We start from the raw sequence: 11,591 nt of genomic DNA, 5'->3' as shown, positions 1-11,591 counted from the left end.
CAAGAGCACCCCAAAAACAAAGCTATTGTCCCCCAACCCCCCCAGTCTTCCTCTTCTCGGCTGGCAGTCACCATCATCATCATATCCCCGAAATATACTTTCAGGAACTTTGAACAAGAAAAAAGTTACCGTCATGGCGAAGTTTATGACACCAAAGATGATCTTTCTCCGGCGGGTCTTTATGGCCTTCCCTTCCAGTAAAGCGATCGACCCTTTTTTCCCTTTTTCCTTCTTCCTATTCCATCTACTTAAGTTATCCGGTAAATACTTCAGTTTCTTCTTCTTCTTCTTCATTTTCCTGCAGAGGTGCATTCTTAAGATTTCCCTCTTTCTTCCCCCCCCCCCCCCCCCCCCCCTTCTGTAAATTCGCAGCGGTTCCATAACCCCGTGAAAATATTCTGTGACCTGAAATAAATTCGGGCAACAATAGCCTAAACCAACACACCCCACCCCAAACCCCAACCTTCCCCCGCCCCCCCACCCCCTTACGAAATTGCTGGTCTGAGGCGCTCAACAAACCGCAGTCAATCTACCAAATTATAGAGTCTAACATTCCAGCGCACACGTTGCTGCCATAAGGTGGGTTCGACATTTTGAGTTCAGATTTTATCTTCGGGAACAATAACTCGTTTGGTCTTTGTTTTCATTCCAGGGGTGGGCAGGATTACCCAGCGACGCTTTAATTGATTCATTGACCTTGTTTTCAGGGTCTGACGGTTTCCAGGAAGAAAAAAAAAAAAAACGAATAAAATTCGGGAGCAAGTATGTATTCCAGTCATCTGTCATATCAGATGAACCGACTGCCCTCGGGCGGGAGCGGCTGCTATTGGTGCATACGATCGATATCTGGCCAACCACAACGCGCGTTACGCGGGACAGAAGGCGGGGTCGAATGACGTCACGGAAAACGGGGACGTTGATTGGCTGCCACGGCTTTCACATTCATCGCCTACTTTCAGGCCGAGCATCTGCGATTGGTCGGCGCGAACAAAAATCGCGGGTGTATGTATGTGCGGTGCGGGCGGTGGTTGGCGGACAGATTGGGCGGCGCTGTGAACAGATCCTAAAGTCATCTTTGGCGTCCATCACTCAACAGGGTCCATCCACCGGCAGACTGATACGTCTGAGTGATACGTGGCCATACGCGTTCGTTGAAAGTCGTTTGTTGAAACGGTAACAGACGTGTTCCATACGACATCAATTAACCCCAGTGTATCATAGAGACACCACGCGAGTCAGAGTCCACTTCGCCTCGTCCTCAGGACTTCTGGAGAAGGCGTATAGGTGCACAGACGTGGCTTCAAGGAGCTGTATCTACTACGTTGCCACTGCAGCAGTTTGGATTATCCCGAAGGAGAACCGCCCCAAGCACGTGGTTGATACAAGCTTCGTTCTTTTTTATCTGTTGGAATTCGTTTCAGTTGACATTTGAGAAGATGAAGTTACAGTGAAAGTTGGGAGCAGAGAAGCCCCGAGTGAAATTCAACAGTACGTTGAGTGCCAGGTCGCTGGGCACTGCGCTGGTCGATGGTGCCCCGATTCTGACGTCATCGCTCTCCCCAGGATACCCGTTTCCTCTTGAGCGAGTTTGACCGCGACTTGATGGTTGATGAACGAAGAATGATTGACGTCTGACACTCGTCGAATAAAGATTTGTGGAAAGAAAGTTCTAAAACATTCATCGCAGGTGAGTCGATTCAAAATGACTCCCAGACCAAGGTAGATTAGTGATTGGATTGACCTGTATGTAAACGAAGCTTGAGATTTTCTGAATTAGTTAGGAATTTATTTAACATCGCCATCTTTTCATTATATTTTTCAGTCTGTAATGATAAATGTGTTTTTTTTTTTTTTTTTTTTTTTTTTTTTTTTTTTTTTTTTTTTTTAGGTAGATGGTGTACTGACCGTCTCGTAATTTCGACTATAACTTTATGGATAAATATTATCAGAAGAGTTTTTTTCATGTTTACGTTCTTTCCCAGTGTCTTTGAAGTTAAAAATTTCCTGTAGTAACTGAGAAATGACCACTGTGTATACGAAGCTTGAGATTTTCTTAATTAGTTAGGAATTTATTTAACGTCGTTATCTTTTCATTATCTGTATCAGTCTGTAATGATAAACGTGCCATTTTTAGGTAGATGCTGTATTGACCGTCTCGTAACTTCGTTTGTAAATTTATGGATAAATATTACCAGAAGAGTTTTTTTCATGTTTACGTTCTTCCCCAGTGTCTTTGAAGTTAAAATTTCCTGTAGTAACTGAGAATCGGCCACTTTTCCTGCGAACATCTTCCAGTGCCTCTGTAGTTTTTCCAACCAGTGCTCAAAGACGCCCGTTATTTTTAGAACAGTTAGAAAAAAAAGAATTAATCTTACAACTACAGACAATTCCTACTTTTGTGAAATGAGAAGATTTATGGAAATTTCTTCTTTTATGCCCACTCCGTCATTAGGATTCATCCCGCGTCAGCTAGTGCAATTACTGTCGACGTTTTCTTGGTTTCAAGTATCATTCTGAAGGATTTATGGTCCAGTTGAGCTTGGTATGCCTCTCAGGGAAGTTTTGATGAGAAAGAGAGAAGAACGTTGTTGAATTTGATACTATTTTATATCTGTTTATATCTCACTTATAAAAGGCCCATTAAAACACTGTTTTAAAACTAAGGACTATCAAGGGTGGAAGCAAGTTCACCGAAATATAGTCCTTAGTTTTAAAACAGTTTTTTCAATGGGCCTTTCATACTTGAGACGTATCCTGTTTTAACAGAAGAATTGATTTACATCTGTTTATATATAAATATTCTCAAAGATAAGAAAAAAAAAGTCAATAATCAAGTTGATTGATCTTTAGTTATTATTGTCATTATTGTTGAAGGAATAATACGGGGCACTAAGACAGAGGATTGAATGAGGCTATATGTAAATAATTCAACAAGCAGATAAATGAATTTACGAGGTAATTACAAGAACGTAAAAAAATAAGCTTAGGAAAGCTTAATCGTACAGTTAGACGACGGAAGTTTTTGGCGAAGGTTTCCCTGCATGGCAGACAACTCATGATCAGTGGGTACGACGGTGCCCGGGAATTTCTGCTGGGATTGATTTGGGGCGAAGGTTTTCTGAATCCTCTACGACTGGAGATTTTTTTTCGGTGGTCCTTGACACGGCGATATCCGATGCCGTTTAATTCATTATTTAAATAATAAAAAGAACATTTTTTTTCCTGTCGTTCTTTCATTACATGGCGTGTGGATGGATACTAAGGTTAAAAATTTATTGATTGTATTGCTGGCGTATTTATGCCGTCAAAAGCGATGGCAGAATAAGAAAGTGCCAATGTTACACGTCTCACCTTAGAAGCGTTATGCGTCATCCAGATGTCTCTTTTGGGCACTCTTATTTTTAGGGGCTAATGTGGAAAATAGAATCCCGGAATGGACGACGGTAAGACTAAATGTGTTCGTAGATTATCGTTGTTTCACAGAGAAAAAAAAATCTTTACTGATAACCTTTAATTTTATAATTATCGCTGTCTAAATTGGGAACGCGTTCTCACAAGACAAGCTAAAAAGAGCATCGCCGTGTTGAGCTCTGCAAAAAAAAAAAAAAAAAAAAAAAAAAAAAAAAAAAAAAAAAAAAGTGAATTGCAGTATATATTATTGATCAAGCTATAGTACCGTAAAGAGCTATGCAATTGCATCCATCTGCACTTGATTATCACAGAACTTCAAAAGGCAGTAGCTCCACTTACGATATCAAGGATCACCGACGTCTGTTTTTGTTACACTGGAACCATAATCAGTGCAGATATTTTCTCATCATTCATTTCCTGGGCTTTATCATGACAATAAATGCCGCCACACAAGATTATTTACTAGGTTGTTGCAAGTGTCAGTAACGCTTGGTATTTTGCAATATCTGGCCGGTAACTCTCAGCCCTGACCTATCAGGAACTGGGATCGTCTTGGGTGTATTAACTCGTTGACAGTTATAGACGATTAGATGGTTCGTGTTTCCCCAGGACCTTCGCCAGCCTTCGCGCTCTTTGGCCGGTATTCAATCTATATTTTCATTAAAAACCACTGTGATTGAACACTGCACGGCTTAATCATGCATGTGGAATGAAGTCTATTATCTTAATTGCATTATTAATATAGAATCTACTGGTAATACGCAGTATTGTTCTTTGTGGTTTATTCTTATCAGAAAGCCATAAGAAAACGCATGATCTAGCCAAGAGTTGGCGTGACTGCCTTCACAAGGCTGATGAGTCCAGCGTTTTCTCTGTTAGAATCAACTACCGTCAGATTGTTCAGCTCAGTGACCGCTTCTTTTCGCCCTCTACTGTCAGGCTTTGGAATCTTCCCAGCTTCTGTTTTCATCTCGAGTTTCACAGGGGATGGGGTGCGGAATGGTACGTTTTTTTTTTCTTTTTTTTGTCTCTCCTTTTAAGAGAAGTTGAGCCCACGTTATAAATAATAGTATTTGGCAGATTTCGCTGATCATTTCGTTCGAATATTTGCTAAAGAGTTGAGCCCATATTACAGATAATTAGGCAGACTTCGTTGGTCATTTTATTGGAATATTTAAGAATTAAATTGTTGTCAGCTAGCGGTGTTGAGACTTTCAGGAGGCATTCTCGTGAAAGTCTTAAGGTCGCTTTTGACATCTCTCATACCTAAGCACTGTCTTTCATTTATTAGTGTGTCTGTCTGCTGCCGTGTTTATTCCTCGTGTTTTCGCGATCAAACTTGAATCGTGAATACAGCAAATACAAGAGTTTTCTTTACTACAGCCGCTACAGCCTATGATATAATCAAAGCCACCAAAAATAGATCAATATCTTCGGCCATTTCGCAGGGCATCTTCTGTGACCTTTTTTAAATGAATTTATGTTGCTGGTGCATATATTAAAGCTCTGCAATATCAGACTGCGTCTTTTTGAACTTACATTTCTTTGGAAATGAATTTTTAAGAAATTACCCCTTTTTTTATTAAATCATTTAGAACTTGTATTAAAATAAGATATGTATGCTTAAACATTATTTATTGACGATATATATATGTACAGTACATGATGACATAATCTCTGGAAGTGCTTATCAGTTATAGCACATAGGCTGTCGGGTCAGTTTCACGTACTAAAACGGTGTACGAGCTCATGAACTACGTATCACCTAGACTATATTACTGATGCATTAAAATAATAATGAATTCTGCATCGTAAATAAAGAATGACAATAGACATTAAATACTGAGAATTAGCTACGTAGAAGTTTCCGCGCTATAGCAAAGGAAATACGATGCTGATATAAATTCACCAGTTCTGCCAGTAGCCCCGAGGAACGTATTAGACTAGCTATTCTGGTTACGAGAACCTTATCAATTCTTTCTAAGAATAAGCGAAATTGGTCACATAAATGAACCAAATGCTGATGTCCTGCCTACAAGCTTTAAAAGACAATACCCATTGTTCTCTGTCACCACGTCCGTGGAGTCAGTGGCCACTGGCCAGACCACACTCTGCACTTTCCCGAAAGACTGATACACTGTCTGCAGACAGAACATTGTAGTATCACGCTATCGAATTAAAATCTGTACACTCGCAAGCTAATTCCATCTTCAGTAAATTAGTACTAAACAGAGACAAATCCCTTTATCCAATAACCATAAATTTTGCTAAATACACGTTTGCACGTAACTGCTCAGGGTGCCAATTTCGATTCGATGGCATTCACGGATGATCAGCGGCACGTTACTTCCATGTATAGGTCTATCTACAGAGGTTTGCAGCGCCTCAGTGGTGTGGTTGGTATGGTCTTGGCCTGCCACCTCCTCGGTGGCCGCGAGTTCGATTCTCTGGCATTCCACTGAGCGGTCAGAGGTGTGTATTTATGGTGATAGAAGTTCATCACTCTCGACGTAGTTCGGAAGTCACGTAAAGCAGTTGATTGGTCCCGTTGCTGAATAACCAATGGTTCCATGTAACGTTAAAACACCATACAAACAAGCAATACAGAGGTTTGCACTTACACAAATAATAACCTACCGTTCTTTGTTCTTAGGGAAATCTGAAAAAGCTCTCTTTTGGATAATTATGTGGCTGTTGTGACACCCACAGGACGAACTAAAAGCAACCCGTTGACTTGAGGAAAGTATACGGCGTTGGCATAGCCATATTGCAGACTAGTAACTTTCATTCAGCAGGTGGTGACTCAAGGTCCTAATTTGAAAAAATATGGCGGGAACTCAAGAGACGGTGATCTATGGATTGCTCTGTTGATACTAATCGCAGTGACCAAGAAAATGAAGAAATCATACCGCTATCGATAGCACCAAAAGCATTGGCATTCTACTTTATTATTCACAACACAGAAGAAGGCTGATTACTAGTGCCTAGCTGCAACCCTTTTCACCGTAACTTTTTTTTTTCTGGATTACCCAGTATACGCAGTCGTACACAAATATTACGAATTTATCTTTATTATCCAAATTTAAAATTTCTATATACTGCCTGTGTCGTAGGTGCTATTCCATCATTGTTGTCCTTGGCGGATCACAGATTGAAAGTCTATAGCGTAAATAATGTATCTGATATTTAGTCTAATTCTGTACACTTCTTTCTTTGAGTCAAATAGGACGGAATCAGAAATACATCGTAACATTATTATTATTATTATTATTATTATTATTATTATTATTATTATTATTATTATTATTATTATTATTATTCAAGTACCTTTAACTTCACGTTTTCGAAGTTCCCTTGCAGCTAAGAGGAAACCTTTGTGTATGGTGTTACAAATATTTATCATTTATACCCATTTTCACACCTGTGCAATTTCCTGTATGAATTCCATTAATAGAAACTTTCTTAGATGGGACTTACTTAACTAAGCTTACAGGATTTACTGGCTGTTCATTTTCACGGTGATATCAGAGTGGCTTCGGGTACAGTTAGATTAGCTGTAATAGACTAATTGACAGAGGTTGATGAACAGTAATCGACATTTTCTGTAGTCAGGCGGCAATACCAACCTGGACTGAAGGTCTGTTTTGTCTTTCACCGCAGATATGATGAGCGCCTTCCCTTACCCGGCGATGTTGGGCGTCCAGCATCTCATGGGCGGCGGAGGTGAGATGAGGGCGGCGGCCTCTCACCTGGCACCAAGCAGACGCCTCGACCACGAGAACGCCCACACGCCCTCGCCTTACTACCCGCGAGACGCCCACAACCACCTCCACCACCACCAGCCTTCCAGGGAAGATCACGTCGCCGCCCGAGAGTCCATGCACATTTTGCGGAGCGACCTTTTGGGGCTGAACCGGGGACAGATGATGTCCCGGGACATGACTGTCGGAGGGCGAGACGACCCAGGGATCCCACGGGACATGGCGGTCCTACCGTCCCTCGACCACAGTATGGCCGCCAGCATGGACCACAACATGACAGGTAACATTGAAAATCAGGACCCAGCAGTAGGAGGAGGAGGAGGAGGAGGAGGAGGTCGGATAACGCCGTCCTCCGTCAAGGAAGAGCGAGACGCCCGCGACGACGGCACGACGGGCGGCTCCTGCAGTGACGAGGACGGCGGCGGCGGCGGCGCGCGCTCGGCCGCCGTCGGTCCGCAGGGCGCCTTGGGCGGGAACGGTAAAAAAGTCCGTCAGCAGAAACACGTGAGACTTTCTATTAACGCACGTGAGCGACGACGGATGCACGACCTGAACGACGCGCTGGACGAACTGCGGGCAGTCATCCCCTACGCTCATTCTCCCTCCGTCAGGAAACTCTCCAAAATCGCTACGCTCCTCCTGGCGAAGAACTTCATCCTGATGCAGTCCAACGCCATCGAGGAGCTCAAGAGAATCGTCACGTATCTCAACCAGCCAGGGGCACACCTGCCCCACCTGCCGCCGCCCGCGACTGCCGCTTACGACGCTGCCACTGCCTTGCCCACAGATACCCCGCTGCCCACGACGGCGGGGGGCTTTCCGCGGCTTCCCCCGCAGGCCCACGCGCCTCACCCGCAGCGGAATAGCAAGCATCAGCAGCAGCAGCCGCTGTTTTCAGATCCAGCGTCGACTTACAAGTCGCAGTCTTAACGCCCTCAGTCTCTCATGTCTCTGAGACTCCTAGGGCGCTCGTTTCGAAGAATGAGCCCGTGCTGGCTGGCGCAAGGGCGGCTTAATCTAACAGAATCAGAGATCGAGAAGTGAATGTCAAAGGCGAAGGCTTTTTGAAAATAAGATGTAGCATTTTATACTACGAGGTGACCAATAAACCTCTGGCATGCAGAAGTGGCCAATGCCCTGCAACGGAACGTTGTGGTGATATTTTTACAATAATACGGCAAAGGTTGAAGCGGTCTGTTGTATTATGATGAAAGCGGAGAGAGGAATTCTTTCATTTTGAAGTTTTCTTATGGATTTCATATCAACGGATAAAAGACGGGCAATATAAAAAAAAAAACCCCTCTTTGCATTGATAAATAAAGCAAGTCGTTTGATTTTGACATCTAAAAAATATATGCAAGTTGAAATGAGGCTCAAGAAATGAGCCTTTGAGTCTATTGTCGATCAGAGAAATGACAGCAGACTTAAGACAAACCAGGGACATGACTCCATCTGACTCCTGGGACGCAGATGAACGTCCCCAAGGAAGTCCGAACGACATGCCAAAGGGCGTATCAAGGATGCTGGAAAAGCTGACGAAGGAGGAGGAGCTAGGAAATGCTCCAAACAAAGCGAGACTTGGGAGCTTCTATGAAGGAGAGCGAGAGAACGAGCATTGTGGTTCCCCATTTTTTTTTTTCTTTTTTTTTTAGAATTCCAAATGAATTTTTTTTTGGAAACGATGATGATGATGATGATGACGATTCCGTTCCATTCCTCCAGCCGAAGACATCAGGTCGTGTCGCCGCCACCGCTTTCGCGCCTTAACAGGTAGCCACGTATCTGGCATCTCTCTCTCTCTCTCTCTCTCTCTCTCTCTCTCTCTCTCTCTCTCTCAGAACATCAGACCAAGACCTTTCTTGTTAAACACTTCATTGACTGCAGTTCACTTTTTTCATTTCATTCAACATCCATATTTCTCCTCGGATCAGCGTCTACCATATCCTGTCTCACGTTCACTCTCTGTTTCTATCTCTCCCTCTTAAAACAGATAAATAAAGACAAAATAAAATAGCCCTGTTGATGCTAGGGACACTGGCTACCGATTGTAATCTTCCAGTTTCTTGAATATATTATTTGAATAATGTTCGCGTACTGCTATTTCCCATGACCTATCCAAACATGCTCTCCTTCTTCCACATAACAAGATAGCAAGACAATTTTTATTGTTTAACAAACGCCCGACTTCATTGTATACATCTAATCTTTCTGTACACTTCAGGCCATTTAAGCACTCATGAAACTGTAATATTAAAAAAGTCTGTAGCAATTAATTTCTTTAAACGATATTGGAATAACCTGAGTGTTTATTGTAAAATGAATGACTGTTTTACAACCTTCAGAATTAACTGATCTCGACGAAATTGTAACTTATGTTATTTCCTTGCTATTTGTTCATTCTTTTGTTTCATGATTGATATGAGTATTGTCACGTGTTTAAATGTTAGTTTTCAGCTTTGGAGATCATTTTCATCCTTCATGTCTTGATAAAGTATCGATTTTGTCTGTCGAACACTTCCACTGATTTCCATCTTGACGAATGACCTGAATGTTTTGTGTTTATTTATCATCTTTGCATGACAACCTACTAGAACTCTCTCAATATCCTACTGATCTGTGTTCCCAAAAGCGTTATTTCCCGACCAATTACAAATCGTCTACGAAGCCCGGCCCAATCTCACCTCGGTCCCGAGGGACCGAGAGCCAATCATATCTCTCGTCGCTTACGAGGGTCGCCGGACTCCGCAAGATTATTATTATTATTATAGAAGCCAAATCGAAGGGTTATTTATATCGTAGGTCTGAGATATACTAAGCCTTTCCTGTTCCAAGGATTCTTAGCCTCATTTATACGATTAATTTCTGTCTTTTTTTGTACGTTTGGTTATTTATCAATTAAATGTTATATATCCAAGTGCAATGTAATTACCATTAAGGATTATGTATGTATTTTTCCCCTTTTCATTTCTGAATGATTTTACCGTACTGATGGTCATCGATTTGATTGTGGCAATGAGTGTGCCGTCATACTTGTAGAATTTTGTTGGTTAGTCTATTAATTAATTGTCATAAGAAATTTTCAAAGAAATTTTTTGTTGTATAGATGATAATCCAAACCATATTTGCTTCTGAATGATTTTAATTTTCTGACGTGCTATGAATATGATGGAAGGAAAATGAATAAGACGTCTTAAATTCTCGAAAGGACTATATATAACATTGATGACCATGGTGCGTTGTTATTTCATGCCATTAGCAATATTAGACGAAAGTTGCTTATTAACTTACGTATGTCTGTGTCTTTTTTATTTATCTGGTTTTCTCAAATTAATATTGATGGGTTTTAACAAAATTCCGCTGAGCCATTGTTACGGACCATGCAAGCGCTGGGCTGGAATTTGAAAAGAATCTGGATCTGGATGTGGAGTGGACCCAAGCCCCCTTTTTTGGGGGGTGGGCGGGGCGTGCTGAGGTTGAAGGAAGTAAGTTTCCCTGAACGTTTTCTTGTTGTCATCTCTTCCATCCAAAATGATTTGAATTATACTAAAGCACAACTTTGTTAATGTGTATAATATTCCCTGTTTTCGTTTTCGTATATTTCTGGAATTTCTGGATGATAATGACTAATGTCCCTTTTTATGTACATTGTATATTTATAACTCGTTTTCGTATATTTCTAGAATTTCTGGATGATAATAACTGATGTCTTTTTTATGTACATTGTATATTTATAATTGTTTATTTATTTTACTTCCAAACTTGTCTAGAAAGATTTTAAAAATCTGGATGACATGTTCCTCATGATTAATAAATTTTATTCTGTTATTATTTCTTTGTGAAGCTGATATTTGTTCCCTTTCAGATTCTTCGTCATCCCTTCTACTGTTCTTGTGTAATTACAAATTAAAAATACCTTATTTGCTATTAACAGCTAAAGCTATAACCCCCCCCCCCCCCCCCCCCCAACCCCACCCACCCCCCCCCCCCCCCCCCCCCCCACCCCCCCCACCCCCCCCCCCCCCCCACCCCCCACCCCCCCACCCCCCCCCCCCCAAGCAGTTTTCTAAATGCAATTTGTATCCTTAAAATGTTGTTTTTTTTTGTTTTTTCGAGGAATAACGGCCAGTTTTCCTTTTAAATGTAGATTTGTAAAAAAAATTAACATTAAAAATACCTTATTTGTTATTAACAGCCCAAGCTTTAATATCAAGCAGCTTTCTGTATGCAACTTGTATTTAAATGTATGTTTTTCGAAAACTAACTGGCAGTTCCTTTTAAATACAGATTTTAGGAAAATCAACATTAAAAATACCTTATTTGTTATTAACAGCCATTAATACCAAGCACCTTTTTGTATGCAATTTGTATCTAAATGTGTGTTTTTTCGAAAACTAACTGCCAGTTCCGTTTAAATATGGA

At 41.4% G+C, this 11,591-nt stretch overlaps 1 protein-coding gene across 1 annotated transcript; it reads left to right on the top strand.

Annotated features, from left to right (window-relative positions):
* Positions 1-1,061: 1,061 nt before the first annotated feature.
* On the top strand, positions 1,062-11,089 carry LOC135206554 (class E basic helix-loop-helix protein 23-like). The gene is made up of 2 exons (XM_064237903.1): positions 1,062-1,687; positions 7,072-11,089. Exon 2 carries the CDS (start codon positions 7,074-7,076, stop codon positions 8,100-8,102), a length of 1,029 nt encoding a protein of 342 aa, XP_064093973.1. The 5' UTR covers positions 1,062-1,687; positions 7,072-7,073; the 3' UTR covers positions 8,103-11,089.
* The last annotated feature ends 502 nt before the right edge of the window (positions 11,090-11,591 follow it).

This window comes from Macrobrachium nipponense, chromosome 31 (assembly GCF_015104395.2).
Source record: "Macrobrachium nipponense isolate FS-2020 chromosome 31, ASM1510439v2, whole genome shotgun sequence".
NCBI classification, from domain to species: Eukaryota; Metazoa; Arthropoda; class Malacostraca; order Decapoda; family Palaemonidae; genus Macrobrachium; species Macrobrachium nipponense.
Note: the sequence above shows the minus strand (reverse complement) of the source record. Positions and strands in the feature narration are given on the sequence as shown.

What these genes read in the sequence shown, in the direction of transcription:
- LOC135206554 (XM_064237903.1), top strand. Translation starts at nt 7,074, where the DNA reads ATGATGAGCGCCTTCCCTTACCCGGCGATGTTGGGCGTCCAGCATCTC.